A 27785-nucleotide genomic window follows, 5' to 3' on the forward strand; every position below is an offset into this window, starting at 1 on the left:
TCCTCTGTGCTTCTGATTGATGATGATTACTAAGATGGATTAAAAAAGGTTGGTAGAAAAGTAGAGAAAATGTACAGATTGATACTTTACCACCAGTATACAAGCTGGGTAACTTTTTTTCTGGCCCAGCCTGTACCGGTATACATCAGTAAGGTTTTTTCCCCACTATAATGGTGAACACATAACTTCTATAAAACAAAAATCTGGCTAATTTCAAGCCTATCAGGTTGTCACTCAAATCTGCAGTTATGTGACACTTTATATGAACTATATGCAATGGTAAGAAGTATAATGCATGTAACCTTTGGCAAAGCTTTATCTAATTTTTTTTTTACTGTAATAAAGTCTACTTTTATTAATACCTAAATGTTGCTAATAATAATAAACGGTGATACCATATACCTTTACCGCTACCATCATCTGTAGTGGTTACATATTAGTTTCATGCACTGTATCTGTTAAACCTCAAATGTAAGTGTTCACAGATAACTGAATCATCATGCAACCATAATTAAACTGACCTCTTGATCATGCTGTACATAATCTATGTTACAGTACATAAACAAAATAGGTACTATTGTAGTCTACCATTTACAACTGTGTTAGTAACATTGAGGCATGTTGAACAATCCCTATGAATCATGCCCATTAATTTATCATGTCATGATAGGTAAAAGATTATTTGTGACATAATTGGCATCTATTAGTCTATGTAGATGGATGCTATTCAGCTCTTTGTATGTGGTTATTTGTATTATTGTATAGTCTTGATTAACTTTGTCTAAATTATGTTGACAAAAGTTATCCAAAAAAAAACTAGCATGTGCTACGATGTGCTTTCAATGGGCATCATTATATACAGTACAGTAGATTATTTCATACTATATTGTTGATTATTTAGTTGACTTGTTGAATGTGTACTTACTTCTCATAGTATGAGATTTAAGTGTTTTAGGAAACCTCCAATTATATGAAAACGTTGAATGATGAGACAAGATTATATAACTTTTAAATCCCTTTTTTAGAAGTTTAGAAAGCAGGTCCTCAACAGAAAAATTTACTGTATGTAGAGTATGTTAGCACTTTTATTTTCAGCTAAAAGGCTGAATTACTTTTGATGTTACAAAAATGCCTCCTGTACATTAAGACCCATTAAGTTTTCTGCACCGTTGTTTTCTTGCACCTCCAGACTCTCCATGTTCACATTCATATTTCACAGCTTTTATTTGAATGCTGAGGGTGAGATGGCCACCCTATTATTATAAGTTAGATCATTCCAGAGTATGGGTTGCCTCTGTCTGCTGCACTAGTTGTATTTATCCTTGGAATTTTAAGCAGGTATGAGTCCTGAAGACTGCATTGTATGCCCTGGTGTATATGCATTAATATGTTGTAAAGTGTGGGTTGTTAAACCATTTATTGATTTCTATGTAAAAAAAAATATCTTAAAGTATATCTAATCTTAATTGGAAGATACTGAAGTGATTTAAAATCTGAAGCTTATTTGGTCAAGGGTGGCACAGTGGTATTGTTCCTGTCTTGCAGTAAGGAGACCAGGGTTTGTGTTCTGACTCCCCTGTGTGAAGTTTGCATGTTCTACCCATGCCTACGTGGATTTCCTCAAGGTGCTCCACTTTCCTCCCACTATCCAGAGACATTCATGTTACGTGAATTGGCAATGCTAAATTTGCCCTTGTGTGTATGTGTGTGTGTTCGCCCTGCAGTGAACTGGTGCCCTGTCCAGGGTCTCTTCCTGCCTTGCGCCCTATGCTAGCTGGGATAGGCACAGCACTCCTGTAACCCTGGACTGGATTAAGCCAGTTACAAAATGACATGACAGACTTATTTGGTCATACATATTAGTTCTGGTTATTATCTTTGGTGCTGCTTTTTGAATTAACTGTAAGATAACAACAAAAAATGATAAAGTTTTATTGTAGTCAGTTCTACTTGAAATAAATTAAATACAGAGCTCTCCATAATGTTTGGAATAAAGACACATTTTTCCTTGATTTACCCCTCTTATCCACAGTTTAAAATTACAAATCAAACAATTCACACATCATTAAGTGCACATTACAGACATTAATTTAAGGATATTTGCATAAATTTTCTTTTACACCATATAGAAATTACAACACTTTTTGTACTTGGTCCCACCATTTCAGGGTATTATATAATGCTTGGTACAGTTAATGTCAAAGGTGTTTGTGATTACTCAAAATATTTGCCATTGCTTCATTAGTGCAGGCATAAGATTATCCAATTTTGCTTACACCTACAAACTACCTTTGGAGTCTGTAGTTGCCATTGTTCGACATGAGGATAAGTGCTGCACCAGTGAAAGGCCAAATTGCAAGATGTAAACCACAGGTTAGCCACAAAAACAGGATGGCCAGATTACAGCTTATAAAAAAGTACTTTAAATAGCCTGCAGAATTCTGAAAAGGGTGTTTTGGATAAACGAGACAAAGATTAACCTGTATCAGAGTGATGGCAATAGTAAAGTGTGGACACTGCCCAAGATCCAAAGCATACCACCTCATCTGTCAATCATGGTGGTGGGGGTGTTATGACTTCAGTATGTATGGCAGCATTAGAGATTTGGCAAAGTATCACCAGGGAAGATCAGCACCTGGTGATGTCTATGAATCGCACATTTCAAGCAGTCATTGCTTGTTAGGTATATGCAAAAAAGTACTAAAAATGACTGCATTCATATACCAAACATTGCTATGTCCCAAATATTATGATATGCTGAAATGTGTGTGTGTGTTGGCATGAGGAAAAACATTTGTAATTTCTACTGTACATGTTGTCACTAGAATGTATGCAAATACCCTAAAATTAACAGTAACCTAACATAATATTCTCACGTGGTTTAATCCAATTCAAGGTAATGTCACCAGGAGTATGTCTTGGTAGCACTGAGCAAAAGGCAGGAACCAGATCTAGACATGCCACTGTGACAGAAAAGTAAAATTGGCCATAATGTCAAATCCTGAGAGAGTACCATTTCTGAATGTGGGTGAGAATGAAAGTATACAATCCTCAGACTTCTGCATAATTAATATAAATATTAAAAATAATTTGAAAATTAAGTACGGTAACCCTAACCAGCTAAGAACATAGCATGTGTGATCATTACACCATAGTGAATCTTTTCTCACTTTAATTACCTTTTTAGTTGATTAATAATGTTATAATATAATTAGTCTCTGAGCTCAGGTTTGTGTTTATTTTTTGAAGATTTCAGGCATTTGTTTTCATTTTTAGAATTAGGGATTTATTAATAAGGTAGGGAGAAAAGGAACAGTATTTAAATAATGAGCTGAAAGATTTAATTAACATGAGAGATAATTACATTGTGAATGTTAACATCGTGGATAATGATAAAGTCAACTGTATCATTATGATAGGACATAGAATCTTTAAAAAATTTGGATACATGCCACTGAATTAAACAAGGTAGAAAGTTTTTCCTTAGAGTGGCTGCTCCTACATTATTCTATTTATGTGTGTTAACCAAACTTAACCAAGAGTGTGAAATAATGATCAGATGTTCTGTAAATAAACTAGGGGGCTCCGCCCCCTGCTCGCTTCGCTTGCCAACCCCTGGTCATGGGTAACACGAAATACATCCGACAGAGATTATTGTCTGTCTTGGTAATTGTTACATATGTATTATGTTCAGTGCCATGATGTCTGTAGGTCTGCGATATCTGTAGGTCTATGTAAGATATGTAAATGACAATAGCAGTGTAATTGTTATGTTATGTAGGTATAGATGTGCAGATCTATGCATGAGATATATTGGAGTGGTTATTATAATCTTAACATCAACGTTACATGAATGCCAAACTCTTGAGATGGCAACATAAAGTTGTCCATGTCTAAATACAGGCTCAGAGAGGCAAAGGCTGACTGTGTCCATGGTCTGTCCTTGGGATTTGTTGATTGTGTAGAAGAAGAATGTTCTCCTCAGCACCATGTATTTTGTGTGTTTAGTAAATTAGAATTTTTATAATAACTATTTTTCCAACTTGCCAGTAAGAGACTTATGAACTAACAAAAATATGTTATTCCAGGGTTCCACATGAATAAAATCTAAGCTGTTTCTTGTTTTCCCTTTCTCAGAGTGAATGTTTCAGGGACAAGGTCACAAGGCTGCAGAAAGTACATGTAGTTTATGCAAAGGCGTCTTTCCTGTGCTTAGCTTTGAGAACACAGATAATGCTTAGCTCAACAGACATATTGTTTAACTTTACTGTTTTGATAAGGATGTTCTTTCTGTCTTATTAATCATGAGATGCTGAATTATAAAAAACCCCTCCTGGCTTTTGATCAGGGTTCAATTGAGCTTTGCGGCAACAAGTTATGCTCTTTTGAATCTCTACTTACTGTGACTCCGAATGAAATAAATAAAGAGAATTGAGAAAATATTATCTGCCTGCTTTTCAGTGTGCCTTTTTCGTCCACAGTTTTTGGCGCCCGAACGTGGGGCAGGAGACGGGCAGACGACTCCCTGAGCGGGTTCATCCAAGTGGACCGATTTCCGCGGATCGAGGACCAGCTCCGGTAAAAGTTAGGACTGGCCTACCTTGGGCGTTTCCTGCGTGGGGAGTCGCTGACCTCCTCCTGACCGAAACGAAAAGCAACTGGATGGGATTTTTCCAGGCAGGCAGAAGGAGTCGCGGTGAGTAGATTCGGGGGATTCCCGTTGGTTTGACTGGTGTGCTGGGAGAAATAGACGTATACGGGGGAAAAGGAAAAGGAAAAAAGCATGCGGAAAGAATAGAGAATCGTATCGTATCGACATAGAAGGGTTTTAGGGATTCATAGAGAGTGACGGCACAGTGTGAATGTTAGTAAGTCACCACTTAGGAATTCGAGTAGAAAGGACCGAGTGGCACGTTCCTAAATATAAGAGGAATAGGGGTGAAAGGGGCAGTTAGAGTACGTGTGAAATTTGGAAGAGGGGAGGTCGTGTTTTCCACTTGTCGACTGGTTGATTCCGGGGACGACAAGTGGGACGAGAAATAATCGGGGATTGAGTTGCTCTCTGTTGAAGGCCTGCCACTTACTATGGGAAATAAATAGCAAGCCAGTCAAACAGGTCCCCCAGGGTCCTCAAAACCTAATGTTAGAAGGATTATGTTCAGAGAATCACCAGGCTCCTAGTACACCGTCGGGATTGAGAGGCGGGTCCCCTAAACAGTTAATAGAGAAGCAGACTGGGTTGGATTTTAAAAGGCATGTAAGAAGTGGAATAAGCAGAGGCGTAACAACCTGCTGGCTGCTGAAGTCAAAACACAAAAAAGACAAGGAAGAATTATTGCTAGCGTTGCAGAAAATGAAGATAGAGACAGCGCCCAAGCCTGAAAGTAAAAGAAAGCAGACCGAAAAGAAAGACCCCCTATACCCTGTAATCTGTCCACCCCCTCCTTACCAAAACTCCCCCGCTTCCACCTCCTGCACCCTCTCCTCCAACTGCACCCCTGTTAACAGACGAACCATCTGGGGCAGGTTTTTACGATGAACAATATCTTTATGACCCGTCCTCACATATTGACCCTAATGAAGATAATTCAGATCATTCACAAGGTGCTACTGGGTTGCAATGGCAGAAATTAAAAGAGTCTCCCAGCGCACGAGCAGTCGGTGGACTGCAATTTGTGGAGCTGTTACAGCAGCTGGATAACATGTATAAAACAAATGCTGCAGAGTGGACCAGGTGCTCCGTCGACAGCTGAGCACCACATGGGCAACTGTAAATCACGGTGATCATAACGGTGTCCCTTGGCGTTGGAATGAAGGTCCTTTCCTCACCCAGTGAGAGCCTTTGAAAGGAGCCCTGGCAGAAAAAATATAAAAAAGGGCACAAACTGGTCACTAATTTCAGCCGGCTCACCGATTGCAAGATCTGATGGCTAATCACTCTGGGCTAGACAATACAAACAATAGAACTCGTGCTGCAGTGCCTCCTTTCATCTCGAGACTGAGAAGTGCCATTCAAAGCAAAGTCTTCACGTCCTGCAAAAAGGCTGGAAGACCGCAACGTTTGAGGAAGACAAGCGTCATGCGGAGCATGCTGACAGACAGACTAAATTAAAAGAGTCAGACACACAGACCAAACTTTTGGCTGCACAAATAAATTACTATACTGGAAGAACTGACCTGGCTAGGGGAAGAGGACACGGAAAATTCTTTGGAGGTCGAGGGCGAGGGCACGGAAGAAAACCCTAATAATCCTTTCGCTCAGATGCCTAACCCTTCGGAGCAGACGCCAGCGTCATATGCCTGTTACGGCTGCGGTGAACTTGGACATTTCAGACGCAACTGCCCACACAAGCGCCTCCGTCACCCCCTCTCCCTGAGCCTAATGACATTCCTTGGTCCTAAGAATTATCAGGGACCCCAGCCATTTTTTCCAGTTTCCTTTGCTTACTCGTCATGCTGAAACTGATCTTTTATTGACTTTAATGGCAAAGAAACTGCCTTTGAAATGGACACAGGAGCCACGCACTGAAGGAGGTTCCTGCTTCGACAGATACAGTGAAAGTGCTTACTGCCTCGGGACAGCCTCATATTTTAAAACCTCTGCAATTACAGCTGAGCACTAACAGTTTCATTATTGACTCGTTGCTTTCTGTTAAATCATTTGTGCCCTGAGAAACTGCTGGGATGGGATCTTATGACTTAATTGTCAGTCTCAATTTTCTTTAACTGAACAAGGATTTTTGCTGCTCCATTCCTAAGCTCCTGTGCCACACTTCACACCCCAAGCCCTCTTTTACAGCCTGGACCCTGGACATCTCCCCGCACACCTTCCTCTTGAAAGCCCTTCATTCTTTCCCCTCATGCCTATTTTCCTCACTTACAAGTCCCGAACACCTTGCCTTGTACTGACCAGTATTTCCCTACTAAAGTGGACACACCTTGGTTAGAATTTTTTCTTTCCTCCAGCACATGCCCTGAAACTTTGCACATTCCATGTATTTTTGTTGTCTACTAAAGCTGTTGCTTCAGTGCACCTCACATATTCACAAAGCGTTTTCTATTTAGGAGATTCGGTTCCCCATGTTTCCTTAGCACTGTGGTCCCAAGGGAAAAATTGATTATGGAAGGATAGCACACTGTGAGCCACTGGTGATTTTCTCAAAATCTTCCTTCCTCCCGTACCGTGTCCAGGATCCTTGGTCTCCAGAGGCAGAGGCTGGCATCGCCGCCATATATTCTGATCTCGTGAGGCGAGGAGCGATTATTCCAATTACATACTCTCCAGTCAACTCCCCCATTTTACCTGTAAAAAAGGCTGACGGGTCCTGGCGTTTTGTTCAAGACCTACGACAAGTTAACTCTGCGGTTTTTCCTAGAACACCTATTGTTCCTAATCCTTCCACTATTCTTTCCACGATACCCCTGTCTGCCCGGTATTTCTCTGTTATTGACCTTGCTAACGCTTTCTTTTCCATTCCCGTGCACCCTGATTCTCAATTCTGGTTTGCTTTTACCTTTCAAAACCACCGATGGACCTGGACCGTCATGCCTCAGGGATATACTGAAGCCCCTTGTGTTTATGGCCAAGCTCTTGCTCAAATTTAGAAGGCTTTTGGCCGGAAAAAGATAGTATATTGATACAGTATGTAGATAGGAAAAATAAATAAACAACAAGTGCACATGACACTCAGAAAATTGCTATTCTTTTTAGGTGAAAATGGCCATAAAAAAGTGTCGAAAAAAAAAAAACTGCAGTTACTTCAAGCTATCGTTAATTATTTAGGTCATGACATTTCTTGCGATACAAGAGCTCTCTTTAGCGGCCGTTTAACCATCATTCACAACCTTCCAAGACCGGTCACAAAACAACAGGTTACGTCAGGATATTTCTCTGTGGCTGCATAGCTTTTGATGGGAATGTTTTCTTGTTGTGAAGTTGTGCTGTGTGTTTCCTGAAATGGATTGTCTTTGTTTGTCGCTGGCACTTGGGTCGCCACGGAAATTAGTGTTTCCTTGTTTGTCGCTGACCCGGTTCCGCCACGGACTTTTCCATGATCTGGTAGCTAGCATGTATGGCACCACGGTAAGATGAATTCCTAATTTAAAAGTAGTACCAGCTTGCGGCCTGAGAAGTTGTTTGCTTGTAAGTTTTTCAGGAGGAGCACAGCCTTTACAAAATCTAGCTAACACTGCCATCTGGCTGCATGCAGTGGTATAGCAGGCTGACAAATCTCTATGTGATATAAAAAAAAAAAAAATGCATTACTCTCACTGACTATTTTCTTGTCCATTCACTCTGTTCGTGGACGAAAAGGGGGGATTTATGAATGCAGTTTTAACGCAACCACATACAGACAAACAAAGTGCTCATGAGCCCCCTAACAGTAAAGGTACCTCACGCCGTTCATTCTATTTTAGTACAGGTTAAGACCAGCGCTGGCAAACCGATCCAAAATCAAAAGCTGATTGAAACCCTCTTGGAAGCTATAACTTAACCATCAAAGTTAGCGATCGTTAAATGTCAAGCTCACATAGAAAAACAAGATCCTGTCAGCAAAGGAAACGAATTAGCTGATCACTTTGCTAAACAGGCTGCATAAAATAACACACCAATCTCTTTATTCCAACAGAGAAATAACCAGGACCCTGATAATCAACTTGTTTCTTTACAGAGTGCAGCCACGGACAGAGAAAAAAGAAAATGGTCCAAAGAATGGTCCCTCTCTGATGGACTCTGGACCCATAGGCAAACTAACAAACCTTTCCTCCCAAAGGCTTCTCTACATATGCAGAGCAGTTCTGCAGATGCTGTGCATTGTGTCAAAAGTCTAATGTAGGAAAGGGCACCCAGGTAAGTCCAGGTAAGTCCCGCTGTTACACCTAATCCAATGAGTCCGTTTGAACACCTCCAAATGGATTTCATTGAACTAACTCCGTCTAAAGGTTACCGTTATTGTCTAGTAATTGTTGATGTGTTCTCCCGATGGGTAGAATTTTTTCCTTCTAAACACGCTGATGCTAAAACTGTAGCCAAAGCTTTAATCAAAGAAATTATTCCTAAGTGGGGCATACCACAGAAATTGCAAACTGATAATGGCACCCTAAAATCTAAATTAGCAAAAATCTGTGAGCAGACAAATTTATCCTGGCCGGACGCTTTGCCTCTGGCCTTAATGGGATTGAGGGGAAGAACACACCGGCAATTAGGACTGTCGCCGTTTGAAATTCTGACCGGATGACGGGAAATGTTAACCTGCATACTGTGGACAATGATCTTCTCTCTTGTCTTACAGGTCTCCGAGCTTCTCTGAAAGAAGTCCACGAGCAGGTTAACCAGGCCTGGAGGACTAGTCTTCCATCTAAAGACATGCCGATTCCCTTAGGCACTTGGATCCTCGTCCGTGACACTCGGAGGAAACATTGGCATCAGCCGAGGTGGAGAGGACCGTTCCAAGTTCTTCTGTCCACACCACATGCAGTGAAAATGGAAGGATTGCCCGCCTGGATTCACGCCTCACATCGCAAGAGATGGCACCCTTGATTGCTGTGCTACTATGCTTCCTTTTCCCTTGTCTACTGCCCTGGTCACCTTGACTTTCCCATTAGGAATCACCACATCAGTGCAGGTTGATTTCTGCTCTATTATCAACTGTGGGACTGGTCGACAAGCCCAGTGGACCTGGTCTGACAAATACGTGTGTATGACTGTTTCGAAGTATTATTGGGGAAGTAACTGCGACAACTAGCAATGGGTTTTTGCTAACACTGGAACTGAAGATTGGGGTTCTCAACCTTTTGAGGCCCAAAAATACGGTTTGAAAAATCGATTTCTATCATAAAAGGACATGCTTCTCATGACAACCATTGTAACCCCTTGATTTTCACTTTGAAGAACCCCTCTTTACATGACTCAGGAACCTATATATTAGGGGCATATGTATCTGGAACAGACCCTTTAGGGTGATTTCTAATTAAGATTGACAATCCTGTTATTAACACCTCTCATTCTCCTGCACACACACCTGTCTCCCCAACTTCTGGTTCAGACTTTTCTCCTGTTACGATTATGAATATTTCCTCCCTTTCATCCATTTTTTCAATTGAAACTGGCTATGGCGATCAGAATCGTTGGTTGCAGTGGGTATTATATTCGGCTAAGCAAGTAAATCAATCTGATTGCTACACCTGTGCTACGGCCAGGCCACATTTGGCTACCGTCCCTTTCCCTCTTTCTAATATTTCTGACCCTGTTGGTCTTCCTTGTCTCCTTGCCCTTTTTACCTCTCCATCCACATCAAAAGATTCTAACTGCATTACACTTTCTCTCCTCTTTCCCCCCACTCCTCATATGACTCTCCCGATGTTCCAGTCTCATGAAGGCAATTATACCTGGTTCTCTAGTAATTATAGTCCCCCCTTCATGCTTCTCGCCGAAAAGGGGGGTGTATGTGCTATGTTTGGTGATGCGTGCTGCACTTGCATCCCTAATAATATGGCTCCCGATGTATCAATCACTCGTGCTTTGTCAGGTTTAACTGCCCTTTCAAATGAATTAGCTACCACTTCTGGCATTTCTAGCCCCTGGGGCTGATGGCTCAGGTCAGTTTTTTATTTCACTGGCCATTGCTTTTATCATTCTGTTGCTTGTGGCCTGCTGTATAGTCCCCCTAATTATATATCTTGTGTCCCAGTATTTCACTGCCTCCGTGGCCAAGGCTTATATGTTACATGAAGAATGCATGCTTCCCATTTCTTTCTCCTTTCCTTCCACTCCTTCCCCTTCTCCTACTCTTTCCCTTGTTACTCCTATGTCACCCATATTTTTGTTGGTTCAAAAAGGGGGGAAATGTAGAAGAAGAATGTTCTCCTCAGCACCATGTATTTTGTGTGTTTAGTAAATTAGAATTTTTATAATAACTATTTTTCCAACTTGCCAGTAAGAGACACTTTGGCTTATGAACTAACAAAAATATGTTATTCCAGGGCTCAGGAGAAATAGTGTCCACATGAATAAAATCTAAGCTGTTTCTTGTTTTCCCTTTCTCAGAGTGAATGTTTCAGGGAGAAGGTCACAAGGCTGCAGAAAGTACATGTAGTTTATGCAAAGGCGTCTCTCCTGTGCTTAGCTTTGAGAACACAGATAATGCTTAGCTCAACAGACATATCGTTTAACTTTACTGTTTTGATAAGGATGTTCTTTCTGTCTTATTAATCATGAGATGCTGAAGTATAAAAAACCCCTTCTGGCTTTAGATCAGGGTTCAATTGAGCTTTGCGGCAACAAGTTATGCTCTTTTGAATCTCTACTTACTGTGACTCTGAATGAAATAAATAAAGAGAATTGAGAAAATATTATCTGCCTGCTTTTCAGTGTGCCTTTTTCGTCCACAATTGTCATGGCAAATGCAGATTGTAATGGGAGATTGGTGTCGTTTAAGTGAACAGTATTGTTAGCAACCATTAATAATGTATCACTGTAATTTGCTTAACATATGCTGTGTAGTTTGGACGTTTGGCGATTCCGTCCATATAATACGGAGCGTTCGTTTATTCATATTATACCTGTGTCGTGTGTGTGTTCTCTGTGGTTGTCGGTGTAGGCGCATGCACCCTCCGTATTATGTCGGGTTTGACTATGCTGTGGTTTGTGGACGTTTGGGGCCTCTGTACTTTCTCTGGTTTGACTGTGGGGCGGGACGCCGAGGCCTCTTGTGTGTGTTACCTCCGTGAGTATTTATGATATTGTATTACTGTAATGTGATTCACATATGCTGTGGAGTCCGGATCTTTGGGGCATCTGTACTATCCTGGGTGTTTGCTTGCGGTGTTTTAGAAGTGCGTTGTAGGCACCTGCACCTTCCATACTATGTCGGGTCTGACTATGCTGTGTAGTGTGGACGTGTACGGTTTCGTATTCCTCCATCACATAAGCTGTGTACTCTGGACGTTTGGGGATTCTGTCCGTGTAATACGGAGCGTTCGTTTATTAATATTATACCTCTGGTGCCGTGTGTGTGTTTTATGTGGTTGTCGTTGTAGGTGCATGCGCCCTCCGTACTATCTCGGGTTTGACTATGCTGTGTTTTGTGGACGTTTGGGGACTCCGTACTCTCTCCGGTTTGATTGTGGGGCGGGACGCCGAAGCCTCTTGTGTTTGTTTTGTCTGTGAGTTCTCATATTATTGTATTACTGTAATGTGATTCACATATGCTGTGGAGTCCGTATCCCTGGGGCTTCTGTACCATCTCGGGGATTTGCCTGCGGTGTGTTAGACGCGCGTTGTAGGCACCCACACCTTCCGTACTATGTCAGGTTTGACTATGCTGTGTAGTGTGGACAGTTAGGGTTTCCGTATTGTCTGTGGTCGTTGCTTTACTTTGTATTTCCGTTAGTTGAGCTCTTTCGGTTTTGGTGGTGTATCAGAATTCGCTTGCGGTGGTTAGCTATGGTTCAGAAGCGCATTGTAGGCGCCTGCGCTTTCCGTACTATCTCGGGTTTGATTATGCTGTGTGTTGTGGACCTTTGTGGACTCCGTAGTATTTCCCGTTTCACTCTGGGGCAGTGGGCTGAATCCTCTTTATTGTGTGGCTGTGTCGGTACCTATGGGCGTGTTGCCTCATTTCTTATTTACGTTAGTTGAGCTCCTTCGTTTTTAAGCTGCGACTCCTTCGTTCTCGGTGGATCAGACTTTGCTCGCTGTCGGCGCCTGCGCACTATGTCTCCTGCCTGTGACTCCTTCACTCTCGGTGGATCAGACTTCGCTCGCTGTCGGCGCCTACGCACTATGTCTCCTGCGTCCATGGGCATGCCACGTACCTGCGTCCATATCCAGTTTATTCTCGGTTAGTAATATGGATAATATACCTATGCTTATTTTGGTTTTAATGTCTGAAATTTGGATTGCAATGTAATATCACGGTTAAAAAATTAGACAAGTCCTCCTGAAGAAAGAAAAACAAAAAAATGAAAACAAGGTGATGTTTCAGGTAATATAGAAGTGATTAATTTATAGTGATGAAGCCAGTTTGCTAATTTTCATTGTTACAGAAGAAGACAGTGTTGCTCAGACCCAATACATTTTAGCTATTTTTTAACTTATCAAATTACATGATTATGTGTTCATTTTTCCACACCTCCGCTTCAGGAGTCCAAATTAGCAGATTCTTCTGGATAGCCATCTCCTGTCTTGTTTGTGTTTCCTTTTTAAATGACCTTCATCTCACTTTCTGCCACTATTTTCAAGGTTCACCTTTTGTTGCTGATGTTAAAGAAAGCTTTTAATTTCTCTCGGCCTTTCATGTGCTCACAACAGAATTAAATGATCTTGCTTATCTTGTAGCTTAGGGCATTGCCTTCTTTCTTTAGCTCTTTAACTGCATTCTTTGGTTGTAACTGGTGTGTAGATAAATCGGTCAAAATGCTGTTTGCATATTATTTATGATTATGTTAAACATCTACAGTTTGGTTTAGTTTCTAGGTATTGTTCTCCGTGTAATCCACTTAGGTTTATTTGCACATCTTTTTCTTGTGTCTTTTTTAACACAAATATTTTAGAATAAACTATGGTAACTCACATTTTGGTGGGTTCTTGCAAATTATAACTTGAATTGAACCCTCAAACATTAAGTAACATTTGTAAAATTAAGGTATTCTTAGTTAAAAGCTCTATTCCTGGGAATGCAGAAGTAGAAAATTTAGAGCTACCCAAGTTCTGAAGGCAATATATTTTAACATCAGTACAGCTGCTCTTCTCCATTATCTTTTCCTGTATGGCGCTGCCTGTTAATATGATTTGTACACTACGCTGATAGCACTCTTTATTGATTTAAAGAGTGGATATGTAATGGAATTGAACTTCCAAATATAACGCTATTAATGGGATGATGTAGTGGAAGGGAAAAAAACTTTATTTTATTACTCAGCTGAAACTACATGAAAGCAAACTATTAACTAATGACTACCCATTTCTGCTGTCCTTTTATTGTCATGATTTAATCTTCTGGTCATCTGGTCACTCTTAAGTCTTTATGAGAATATTTTGAACTACTTACAGTTAGGTCCATAAATATTTGGACAGAGACAACTTTTTTGTAATTTTGGTTCTGTACATTACCACAATGAATTCTAAATGAAACAAGTCAGATGCAGTTGAAGTGCAGACTTTCAGCTTTAATTTAGTGGGGTGAACAAAACAATTGCATAAAAATGTGAGGCAACTAAAGCATTTTTTAACACATTTCAGGGGCTCAAAAGTAATTGGACAATTGACTCAAAGGCTATTTCATAGGCAGGTGTGGGCAAGTCCATCGTTATGTCATTATCAATTAAGCAGATAAAAGGCCTGGAGTTGATTTGAGGTGTGGTGCTTGCATGTGGAAGAGTTTGCTGTGAACAGACAACATGGGGTCAAAGGAGCTCTCCATGCAGGTGAAAGAAGCCATCCTTAAGCTGCGAAAACAGAAAAAACCCATCCGAGAAATTGCTACAATATTACGAGTGGCAAAATCTACAGTTTGGTACATCCTGAGAAAGAAAGCAAGCACTGATGAACTCAGCAATGCAAAAAGACCTGGACGTCCACGGAAGACAACAGTGGTGGATGATCGCAGAATCATTTCCATGGTGAGGAGAAACCCCTTCACAACAGCCAACCAAGTGAACAACACTCTCCAGGGGGTAGGCGTATCGATATCCAAGTCTACCATAAAGAGAAGACTGCATGAATGTAAATACAGAGGGTGCACTGCAAGGTGCAAGCCACTCATAAGTCTCAAGAATAGAAAGGTTAGATTGGACTTTGCTAAAGAACATCTAAGTCTGCACTTCAACTGCATCTGAGTTGTTTCATTTAAAATTCATTGTGGTAATGTACAGAACCAAAATTAGAAAAAAGTTGTCTCTGTCCAAATATTTATGGACCTAACTGTAGATCAGAGCCCTAAACAAATATCAAAGTGGATAAAGTGGAAAAATGAGAATTATGGAAAGAGTCAGCAGTAGCTCTTGTAATATCATCCTTTTCTTAAAAAAAAAGTCTTGATTTAAATTTAAAGACCAGTGAAGCCCCATTATAATTCTTAGGTTCATTATTCTGAAGTTTGGGAGTCCAGTAGTCTCCCCTAGAGGAGTCTAATTTATCCTTATAACTGAGGCTGTACTGTGTGCTCTTAGAAGTAAGCATTAATAATTTTTATTAGCTTGGATTAAGCTATTTATGATTTTATATATCAATATGTGTATTTTGAAATTCTTTCAATTTGAAGCCATTACAGTGATTTAAGAAAACCACCAACTACTACCCACTACTTACCAGCAATCACCTGGATGATACCCAAGATTCTGGGAGAATTTTCTGTTAATATGTAAATATTACCACCAGGCAAATGTTCAGCTCTACCTCACCTGCAAAGTCAGGTCCATGGGTATCCAAAACCACAGTCTACACATGAATGTCTCTTATAAAAACTACGCCTCAGTTTAAATATTAGCAATAACAAATGTAGTCACTTCAGCAGCTATAACATGGGTTCATTTGTCACTTTCCAGATACCGTAAGTGCTGCAACTCTGTTCATGTTCTTAATGTACTGTAAATAACCCTGCAGAATTTGAACATGACAGTTCTATATCTCTTAGGCAGTTCTGTCCACATATTATATTTAAGAGATGGTTTAGTATGTAATGCTTTTGGTCAACTTTTATTTATCCAAGACGTATTTTTGCTTCACTGTCGTCATGCTGTCATTTCACAGTATAATGATTCAATTTTTTACCTACCTAAAACTTAACAGTTAAAAAATCAGGTACCATTGTAATGTTATATAAAGGTACTGTATTACAAAAGAGAACAGCAACTTTGATACCCTATGAATGAGTAAATGTCAACCTGTAGATGTATCTTTCAAATGGACTATGGACAATTTAGAATCCAGGAAATTAATAGATGTGCCTTTTGTTTCAGTTGTTCACAGAGCAAGTGAAATACCCCCCTCCCCCATCCCCATATGTGTATGTAGATTTAGAATTGAAATGTCTATGATGCCCTATAAAATAAGGGTTACTTTGTTGCTGTATTTATTGAATAAAGTAGAGACTAGAAAGAATCTCCTAGAGCAAAGTATGCATGGAAATGGCACATACAGATACAATTTAATGTATCACACATACTGTACATTGTAATGGGTTTCTGTATATTCTCTGTAAACTACATTTCTTCTGCTCAGTTACCACAAGCACAACATTAACAGATTTTGCCAGTTCTTTAAACAGCAATATTTTCCTCTCTCCACTGTTTCAGTTTACCAAACAGCTGTAATTATTCAAATGCTTTCAATATTTTTCACTTTTCTCAGGAACTCTCTCTAATATTAATATGCCATCTTTATTTTATTATCACATACACTAATAAGGGAATGTTCTAGATCTAATCCAGCTCATAACAATGCAATAATTTTAAAATCACATTTGGATAATGTTATATTATCAGCAGGAACAGAAGACATCCTTTACTTGTTGTCATGAATGTGCATATGTGAGACAGCTTAAGGCCTCGAGTGATGGTAAATACATGCCGAACCAGGTGGTGGTGCTGTTACGTAATGCCTTTTCTCTCCTTCTCTCTCTTCCGGACGGAAGATTAATTACCTCAACAACTCTGATGTCACTTTCGTTGTCCATCCTCCCAGACCAGCCTTTTCTTGCCCAGGCTCTATAAGACTGAATATGCCACCATTTTGAGCCAGCCTACTTGTTCACTTCATCTGAAAAAGACGTTTTTTCATGTTGCATTTATTGTTTGCTTTCATCCAGTTATATGGGGTCCACCACAGTGTTCCAAACTTTTCCCTGACTTGTTTGTGCTTAGTTAAACTGTCTAAAGATAACCTACAGTATGTCAAAATTAATTGAAAGTTAAGCTTTTGTAAAATGTATTGATTTATTTATTTCTCATGTTACTAAGAAAAAAGAATACATTGATTTAATCATATAAAAATTACATCTACATTAATGGGAAAGTATTTTGAAGTAGGTCTGAATGGCAATCATGTATTGTGTACGACTTCAAAATGTGAACAATAAGCGTGCAAACCTAGAAAACAGAATAATTCAATTACTCTTTACATCAATATTCTACTAAAAATATCACATCATAGTCTTTGAGAATAGAATCCACATAAAAAGAATGCTTAGCTAATGACTTTATGTCCCAAAAGGGTGTTTCAGCAAATGCCAGGTGCTCTGTACGAGATACAGCTGCAACTTATTTCCAGATTATACTGCAATTTTCTTCCATTGTCCTTGAATAATCTATTTATAGATTTATAGTATCAAAGAAGTTAAAATTGCTATAAATGAACCTGCATTAGTAATCAATAATTCATATAATTTTTAATTTAATTCAAATTGTTTTAGTCTACTTATGTTAAAAAATAATGTATCACTTAAAATAATAAGACGTACACCAAATTAACTTCATGCAACTCCCCTACTGTTCGCTTAACAGAGGAAGATAAAAGCAGCTCAAAAGGAATATATGCACAAATAGTGCTCATTTTGTTTAATCGGACCACTTCTTCAATTATAAAGGCAATAATTCTTAGCATGCAGGCTTAAATATAAAAGGCAGTTTTCATTTTACCTGTGATGATACATTTAGCATTTGATGAAATACTGAGGAAGATGGAAAAAATACAATTTTAGTGGTACTGTAAGTTGTCTTTCTTACTAAATGGTAGAGAAGCCCCTGCCCACTGCATTTCAACAGACAATAAATGAAAAACCATTGACTCATGAGTCAAATGACATTGGTGGATTGTATTGAATCAGACTATGGCCTGAAATCTGACAAATGAACAATGGGTGATGCATGTCCAGTATGGCTTGATCTGATCCACACATGCCTACTGCCTAACTGTTATTGCACTCATGCTTTGCCTTACAGGCGGTGAGGCCACATTGTGGCACCATTAGGCTGAAGGTGACCAGGCTACCCGTTATTTTCTGTCAAATATCACTAATGCTTTGATCTGGCTTCAGCACTGGGTCCTGGTGGTGTTACTTTTATCAGGTGACATTTGACTTGTTGTATTAAGATAAGATAAATTTTGGGAGCCTATGTATGAGCTGCTTTTTCTGAGGCTCCCCACACTTAAACCATTTAACAGTAGTAAACCTTTCCAGAATTATAGAATTTCAAAAAACATAGAGGTCCTAAGGTCATGATTTTTTTTATATATGAGAGTGGCTTACTTGCTGCAGGTTACATGGGAAGGAACTATACTACAAACTAAGACTTTCAGGGTCTTGTTTACATGTGAATGTAAATGTGATCATGGAAACAACCAAATGATCACTGTAGTTTATTCATAAATATTTCAACCAAAATACATGCGTTTCTAACTTTGTGAGCATACGGCTGAATATCTGACAGTGATTATGTGACAAGATTAATCTGGCATTTTCTTTTTTATGGATGTTTTGATCTTATTTATTGTTGCTCAATGGTGGCCCCCCATTGGTGACATTTGTTATCTCTGTTCTCCATGAAAACACATTTAAGGCGAACAACCTGACAAACCTGCAGTGTAAACATTTAAATCATTGAGGTTGCATTTTTATTTGTTTAACTCCTAGTGTTTAATATGTCTGTTTTTTATGCAAAAGAAACCTTTGAAGATTAAGGTGAAATTTTTTTGCTTTTACCTCACTGAAACAATCTTGTGTTCACCAATATTTGCAGTCACCAAAGGATTAGGGGTCACTTTCCCACTTAATCCAGCTCCTGTAGGTATAGAAGGGGTTTGGTTATGAGGGTGTACCTTACTAGAGTGTCCAAGGAAGGTGGTTGTTCTTGGCAAGTGATGATTTGGAATAAATTACATAATATTTTTACGTCAGCTACCAATTGACCTACCCTGTAGGGCAACATGGGCAGGTCCAACCAGTCACATGCTCTAACTGGGACAACTCAATGGAGGACCAGATAAATTTCAGATGCACTGCAGTGTATCAATTTGATCAAGTCAGCCCTCTTTGGTAGATGACAACAATAAAAACGGGTAGATGTAACACCTGAATGCTTAGTGCAAATCTTATCTGATCCTATCTAATCCAATCTGATTTCCATTGGTGTCAGGGAACCTAAAAACAAATATCAGTCTTCATTTTATATTGTCATGTACCTTTCTCTTAAGATGTACAGTGAACTTTTAACTGGGTGATATTTAGGAACTGGCTGGGTGAGGCGTACACATGCCCAATTAGATCAAAGTACATGGATGCCCTCTTGGAACCAACTTGATGGCAATGTTCTAAGTTGCAGTACTTTATATGCAATGATTCTTCATCTGACAGAGGTTCTGTATACAAGAAATCAAAGGTGGTCCAGCAGAAATGAAGTGAGGAGGTGTACATAGTGTCACACACATGTGACCAGGAGACATCCTCAGGGCTTATTCACTACTGAAATATCACTCCGAGCCAGAAGTTGGAGCTGTTGTTCACTTCTTTTCCCCTTTTTGCCCTTAGAAGAGAAGGTCAAAGGCAAAAGGAATTGTGATGTCATTTCCGCTTCAAACAACAAACTCACCTCTTCTTGCCAGGGGCATATTTAAGAATGCCAACACCGGAATAAGTATATTTATGACTCTTGTTCGAAGAAGACATCACTCCACAGCACTGGCTGACGATTTTTTGGCCAATTCATCTGCCAATTACATGAGGTTCACCATCTGGTGTCCAACGGTTCATCTATGTCATTTTCTCATTCTTACAGTAACTATGTAGATTATAGCATTTTGTGAAATTTTGAATGTTTAATATTTTCAAACAATTCAGAATATGCTTCTGCACTGCCATTCCTGTAGATAAAAACAAGGTAATGGACAATAACATGTCTCCCCTTTTCAGCTACTCATCTTCTCTGAAACAGAAGTAGTGGAATTTGACCTTGGGAGTTTTTGCCACAAAACAGCCTCATTACAGTGGCAGAAAGGGCTGTCCTATAATCCCAGTGACTCAAGTCCTATTGTCTTCTCAAGGAGGAGGGGTAGTTGAGAGAAGGGGCTTTGACCTGAACAAATTTCTGAGGTGAAATATTCTAAAATTAGCAGGAGGTAATAGACAGAAAATCAAGTAGAAAAGCCACAGGTACTCAACTATGAAGTAAGAATTATGCTCCAATAAATGGTAAAAAGGTTCAGTGAACGTTAGATTAAGGCATCCTCTAAGACCTTTAATTTTAATTTAATCTGCTCCCCCCATCGTAAAAATGCTGAAAAATGAGTGTTCCACAGCGACAGACTCGGGTATGGCATTATGAGAAAATGACATTTAAAACAGGGGCCCCAGCACATTACTGACATGAAATATAAAGTCAAGAAAGAACTAGGGAAGGAGTATTGGTCCATTCCTAAAAACCCAAAATTTGATCTATTGTGCATTTTTATACCATAGTACAATGTGGATTATGGGGCTTGATAGTTTATTGAACAATATTCAGTTTATTTATTTTAATATACTTTATTCATGAACATGTTATATCCTCTTGATATGTTAAATTCAGTGCACAATAAATATATAATTTAAACAAAAGTAAAACATATTAAGGTTATGCATATCATAACATAAGAAATATTAAAAGAAGGAATCACTAACTCCAGTTCAAACTTAACATAATTATCACTGATGTATGTATTTTTAAATTCCCTGCTGCTTTTATCCATGAAACAAAAGTAAATGTTAAATTGACTATAGTAGTGTACATTTAACAGAGATGAGGGAAAATACATTTGTACTTATAGTGAGATATTGATAGTAAAGTAAGCAAAACAAGCCCACAATGTAGTCTAGAAAAAAATCAGGTAATTTTCACTATTAAACCTCTTCTGTGTAAGTAACACTGGAAATAATGCAAAGTGCATTAGAGCAAAAGAAGAGGCATCAGATTTGCCTCCTTATTGACAGTGTCATTAATGTTTTTAGATTTTCCTTTCCCACACAAAAATATTCTTTAACATCCTTCTGAGCTACCCAGGCATGATGAATGAATGCTATTAATAAGGTGATTTCAGAGGTCTTAAACAAGAATAAGTCACATTAAATTGCAGTTATACAATACTAACATCTCTTTAAAAAAATAAGTGATTCCATAGAGAAGCTACTGTGGAAAAAGAGGGATCATAAAAAGTAATTGTGATTCTAGTATAGTGAGATTTCTGGATCTTACCTTTCTGTTTCTTTAACTGGGGAAGGCTATTGATGGTAGTTGCCTGAATTATTTCAACAATTATCTGGTATCTGTTTAAAGGGGAAAAAAAATTAGTTTTGCCTTAAACCACAAAAATGCTAGTTTGCAATGCTTTTTAAAATGCTCTCTCTAATTTTTAAATTACAAATTTTTTACAAAATAATTCAAAATGTATTTTTTTCTTTTACAGAGGGTTGTGCGTGTGCTTAGCACAGAATTACTTAATTCAGATCTAGAAGACCTGAGGAACTGAAGCTTACCCAAGCAGAATTAGAAAAGATATTGCTTGACAGGGCACAAAGAACATTCATGCACTCACACATACTCATTCGATTTCTATCAGTGCAAATCAGTAATCAACTTCAGATACAGATCTCTGGAACAGAGGAAAATTGGTATACCTAAAGAAAACTCCACCTAGCCATAGACTGAACATGTATACTCTTTACAGACAGTGAACTACGTTTCAGATCCTGTTTTCAGGAGGTAAGACGCAGCAGCACAATCCTGCCCAATTAAATTTGTTTAATTTATAACTAAAGGAAAAAGAATCATTTTCCAAATCCTCTCCAACATACACTACAACAGAAAAGAGTTGAGAAACATCATTAAATACGGCACTATACATATTCAAATTGTTATACTTTTGTTATTGCTTTATTGGAATCGGTAGAATTTATAGCTTTAGTGTCCCCATGGTTTGCGAGGTACCCAGTATCTATTCTTGATGAGAACACTATGCATAAGGTTTGCCTGTTTTTACTCTGCTTACCTTTTATATACTAAAAATTAATCCTTGAGGTTAATTGGCATATCTAATGCTGATTCACAGTGAATGAGTGTGGTTGTGCATTAATGTGTCCTGTAATTGACTGGTACCCCATTCAGTAGTTGGTGTGTTCCTTGTAATTGATGTTTCTGGAACCATTTTTTGATGCTAGCACATTTCAGCCCTAACATGGGTAAAACAGGATCAGCAAATGAATGTACTGATGCATGAATGAATTGCAAAATGTTTAACACTGCAAATATCAGATTGAACATATGCAATATAGCTAAATTGTGCTTTAGAATGAACAACAAATTTATAAATCCTAGTAAATGTTTTCTGAAATATAACATTTGGTGAAGATTTTCAGAATTTTAGATAAGAACAGAAAAAAAAAACGATCTTAATATTTAATTTAAATACTATAGTAATTCTGTGTACTTTTAATAAATATTTTATAGCTATGTTCAATGCCTGCACATATCACTTAGCTTTGATAATGTCAGAACAAAGCAACACTGATAGATCTCATTTAAGAATGGTGATTTGTATTCAAGAAATGAGTTGTGAAGACTCAAGACAGTATCTTAACAACATAAAAACATCTCAAAGTCTCTTCCTTTCAAAGATCCCAGGGTAAGGTGGGAAAAGGATCTTTCAATTAATATCTCAGAAAAGGAAGTCAGCCATGCATAGAATACAGTCTAGCTTCATATTTGTATTCAATCAATTACCCTGTAACTTAAACTCTTACATCTATCACATCTTTCTCATTTAAAATTGTCCAAATAGTATCCAGGCCAAGATTAAACCAGTAAACACTGAAATTTAGCTACAGCCTCACTGGGCCACATGTTTTGGGTATGCACCAAATTAACATAATTCTGGACAAAAATCTTTGAATGCCTAACAAATAGCCTTGGTGTCACAATCATTCCTAACCCATTAACAGCTGTGTTTGATGTACTTCCAGGTGGGATTAAGTGGGGAAGAACAAAGCAACAGATGTCTAAAAAGAGTGAAGCCAATCCTTATGCTGATTAAACTCAAATTACTTTTGTGATTTTGTACTTCCATTTCTGTAAACTTTATGGTCTCTGTTGTTACCAGGAATCTACTTAGTGTCGTGGTTGGCCACGACCTGGACTAAGGAAACATCATTTAGCAGCATCCCCAGAGACCACTGTGACTTAGTGGATGATGCCATATAAAGAATTCATATTTACATCTCCATAAGGAAAGAGACAGCACCTTCAGCAGGAGATGAGACTAGAATAGAAGAATGGGATCTTATTTGTGGAAAATGAGCAGTGCAAGTCACAGCTTAGATGATTGCATAATACATTTAAACTGTCCAAATCAAAAATGCCATTCTTCAAAAAATTGTATTTTATTCCTGTAAATCTCAGAGACACCAGCATTAGTTCATTACTTGCCCCATTCATTTTCTACAGCTGTGTACAATCAATAAATGACTTCTATTTGCTCCTAACAATGGTTTGTTTATTTAAAAAAAACACACACACACATAAAACAAACACAGTACTTCAGTGACATGGGGTACTGAACACTGAAAACAGTGGACTATTTTTCTATACAGAATTTAATGTAATGTCAACTGCGTTATTTTAACTGAATGCAGCTAACAACACAATAATTAATGAGGCCCTATGGGATTTATTCCTATTAGTACAGTTGCTGAAGGATTAGAAAGAATAGTTATTTCTCATAAAGTGCTTTACCTTCATCCTTTCTGGGCTTACTTTGAGGCTGGCTGTAGGAAATGTACTATAGTAGATAGTGCCATTTTGCAGATTAGCTCAGTGGGCAAAATTAGAATTTAAACTGATGTAGTCCCGTCTCCGATTATAGTTGGAAAACATTGGTGGTAACATTCTTCTGATATATTAGAAAATATCAGTTAGAGCCAAGAAAGAAGAAACATAGTAGTGTGGCAACAATTATCAGATTAATGATTCAGTCTGCTTGGAGGCTAGACAAATCTTTTTCCTAAGAGCTCCCTACTTAATTTTTTTTTTCCTGCCATTGTGTTGCATTTTTTCTATTTATGGTTATATTTGCTTTTCCTCAAAAGTAAACAATTCAATAACCAGATCCCTGAATCCTCAATAAATCTATTTCACTCCCAAACTCTACCAAAAAGATTTCGTCTAAAGTAGATGCCACTAATAAATATATATATATATATATATGGTTGAAATAGTTTACTGTCAAATAAATGCAGAGTACACGACACGTGTTTCACCCTCATTCTGGGCTCATCAGGTGTACACACTCTACTGCACTCCCTCTCGGGAATCGAACCTCGGACGTCAGCGCCAGAAGCGGTGCCCCTAACGTTGCGCCACGGCGTGTGGTTCGTTTATTTGACAGCATGTAGATCGGGGTAATTACATTCACGGCATTCGTAGTCTGTGTCACAATCTGATTGTATGGGTGGTTACCTACCAGGTAACGCTTGTGGTTGGCCAGCAATCTGCTAACATCCGCCACGGTGCCCTCAGTTTGTGAGGAGCAGATCATAGAATGGTTGAAATAGTTTACTGTCAAATAAATGCAAAGAGTACACGACACGTGTTTCGCCCTCATTCTGGGCTCATCAGGTGTACACACTCCACTGCACTCCCTCTCGGGAATCGAACCTCGGACGTCAACGCCAGAGGCGGTGCCCCTAACGTTGCGCCACGGTGTGTGGTTCGTTTATTTGACAGCATGTAGATCGGGGTAATTACATTCACGGCATTCGTAGTCTGTGTCACAATCTGATTGTATGGGTGGTTACCTACCAGGTAACGCTTGTGGTTGGCCAGCAATCTGCTAACATCCGCCACGGTGCCCTCAGTTTGTGAGGAGCAGATCATAGAATGGTTGAAATAGTACGCCTGATGAGCCCAGAATGAGGGCGAAACACGTGTCGTGTACTCTTTGCATTTATTTGACAGTAAACTATTTCAACCATTCTATGATCTGCTCCTCACAAACTGAGGGCACCGTGGCGGATGTTAGCAGATTGCTGGCCAACCACAAGCGTTACCTGGTAGGTAACCACCCATACAATCAGATTGTGACACAGACTACGAATGCCGTGAATATATATATATATATATATATATATATATATATATATTATATATTCTTCTATCATGCAACCACATCAGGTTCCTCAAGAACAGACTCTTATCTTTCAGTCTTTGTTGTTAATGTAATACTCTATCGGCATCAGAACATCCACAAGTGGTATTATTTCAGGAAGCAGAACAGGCTTTCAACATGTGAAATGAAACAGTGCAAACATTTGGAGTTGTTTGGAGGAGGAACTCAAAACAAAATATTTCAGTGAATTTAGAATTATGTTACTCTATAATTCTAACCCAGACCATTCATTTCTTCACATGCTACATACTGTACTGTAAATAAATGTCTGCAATGATCGGGTCTCAAGATAAAATGTGAAAGGAATGTATCCAGCAGGGGGCACAGGTTCCCTGGAATAAATTTGCTAGAGATTGTAGCCTTTACTATAACAAAAATATATTTATACTGTATATGTAAAATAAAGTATAGGGTGGTCCAGATCTAACTATGCAATTATTGCATTGCATTAAAAGTTGCATAGTTACATCTGGACCACCCTGTATATCTTTCCCTAGTGGTATGGAGCGATTCTAAAAGGAAGCAAGAATATACATTACAGGAAGAATATACTTAGCGTCTGTGTAATATCACCTAAACACTCACAATAATATAGGAGAGCTACTGGCAAAAGTGTGAAGCAGTCGAGGGTTCCTGCAGTCGACGCTGTCCAACTTCGAGAGAGGGTGAGAGAGAGAGAGAGAGAGAGAGAGAAAGAGAGAGAGTGCGCAAGACATTGCCTTAGATACTGGGACAGGAGCGATGTCATCCACTCGTCCATTGGTGAGCTCTGAGGTTCAGTGCAGCTGTCAAAATTTTATGCCTTCTGTACAGTTCAAGGTTTTCTAAACATGGGTACAATTTTGTGCTAACATAGCATGATTAGGAAATAGCACACAGTGACTGCAAACCATAATATACAGTTAGGTGCAATAAATATTTGGACAGAGACAACTTTTTTCTAATTTTGGTTCTGTACATTACCACAATGAATTTTAAATGAAACAACTCAGATGCAGTTGAAGTGCTGACTTTCAGCTTTAATTCAGTGGGATGAATTAAACAATTGCATAAAAATGTGAGGCAACTAAAGCATTTTTTTAACACAATCCCTTCATTTCAGGGGCTCAAAAGTAATTGGACAATTGACTCAAAGGCTATTTCATGGGCAGGTGTGGGCAAGTCCGTCGTTATGTCATTATCAATTAAGCACATATAAGGCCTGGATTTGATCTGAGGTGTGGTGCTTGCATGTGAAAAATTTTGCTGTGAACAGACAACATGAGGTCAAAGGAGCTCTCCATGCAGGTGAAAGAAGCCATCCTTAAGCTGTGAAAACCAAAAAAACCCATCTGAGAAATTGCTACAATATTACGAGTGGCAAAATCTACAGTTTGGTACATCCTAAGAAAGAAAGCAAGCACTGGTGAACTCCGCAACGTAAAAAGATCTGGACGTCCATGGAAGACAACAGTGGTGGATGATCGCAGAATCATTTCCATGGTGAGGAGAAACCCCTTCACAACAGCCAACCAAGTGAACAACACTCTCCAGGGGGTAGGCATATCGATATCCAAGTCTACCATAAACAGAAGACTGCATGAAAGTAAATACAGAGGGTGCACTGCAAGGTGCAAGCCACTCATAAGCCTCAAGAATAGAAAGGCTAGATTGGACTTTGCTAAGGATAATCTAAAAAAGCCAGCACAGTTCTGGAAAAACATTCTTTGGATAGATGAAACCAAGATCAACCTCTACCAGAATGATGGCAAGAAAAAAGTATGGAGAAGGCGTGGAACAGCTCATTATCCAAAGCATACCACATCATCTGTAAAACACGGTGGAGGCAGCGTGACGGCTTGGGCGTGCATGGCTGCCAGTGGCACTGGGACACTAGTGTTTATTGATGATGTGACACAGGACAGAAGCAGCCGAATGAATTCTGAGGTGTTCAGAGACATACTGTCTTCTCAAATCCAGCTAAATGCAGTCAAATTGATTGGGCGGCGTTTCATGATACAGATGGACAATGACCCAAAACATACAGCCAAAGCAACCCAGGAGTTTATTAAAGCAAAGAAGTGGAAAATTCTTGAATGGCCAAGTCAAGTCACCTGATCTTAACCCAACTGAGCATGCATTTCACTTGTTGAAGACTAAACTTCAGACAGAAAGGCCCACAAACAAACAGCAACTGAAAACCGCTGCAGTAAAGGCCTGGCAGAGCATTAAAAAGGAGGAAACCCAGCATCTGGTGATGTCCATGAGTTCAAGACTTCAGGCTGTCATTGCCAGCAAAGGGTTGTCAACCAAGTATTAGAAATGAACATTTTATTTCCAGTTATTTAATTTGTCCAATTACTTTTGATCCCCTGAAATGAAGAGATTGTGTTAAAAAAATGCTTTAGTTGCCTCACATTTTTATGCAATCGTTCTATTCACCCCACTGAATTAAAGCTGAAAGTCTGCACTTCAACTGCATCTGAGTTGTTTCATTTAAAATTCATCGTGGTAATGTACAGAACCAAAATCAGAAAAAAAGTTGTCTCTGTCCAAATATTTATGGACCTAACTGTAGATCAGAGCCCTAAACAAATATCAAAGTGGATAAAGTGGA

The 27785-nt window shown here is 39.0% G+C and overlaps 1 protein-coding gene across 1 annotated transcript in view; it reads right to left on the reverse strand.

Annotated features, from left to right (window-relative positions):
- snx25 (sorting nexin 25) overlaps positions 1-27785 on the reverse strand; it is a 454529-nt gene that overhangs the window by 111104 nt on the left and 315640 nt on the right. The window contains exon 6 of the mRNA XM_051928435.1: positions 21226-21296. Within this exon, the coding sequence (XP_051784395.1) occupies positions 21226-21296 (71 nt within the window). The remainder of the gene's footprint in view (positions 1-21225; positions 21297-27785) is intronic.

The sequence above is a fragment of the Erpetoichthys calabaricus genome, chromosome 5, assembly GCF_900747795.2.
Source record: "Erpetoichthys calabaricus chromosome 5, fErpCal1.3, whole genome shotgun sequence".
NCBI classification, from domain to species: domain Eukaryota; kingdom Metazoa; phylum Chordata; class Cladistia; order Polypteriformes; family Polypteridae; genus Erpetoichthys; species Erpetoichthys calabaricus.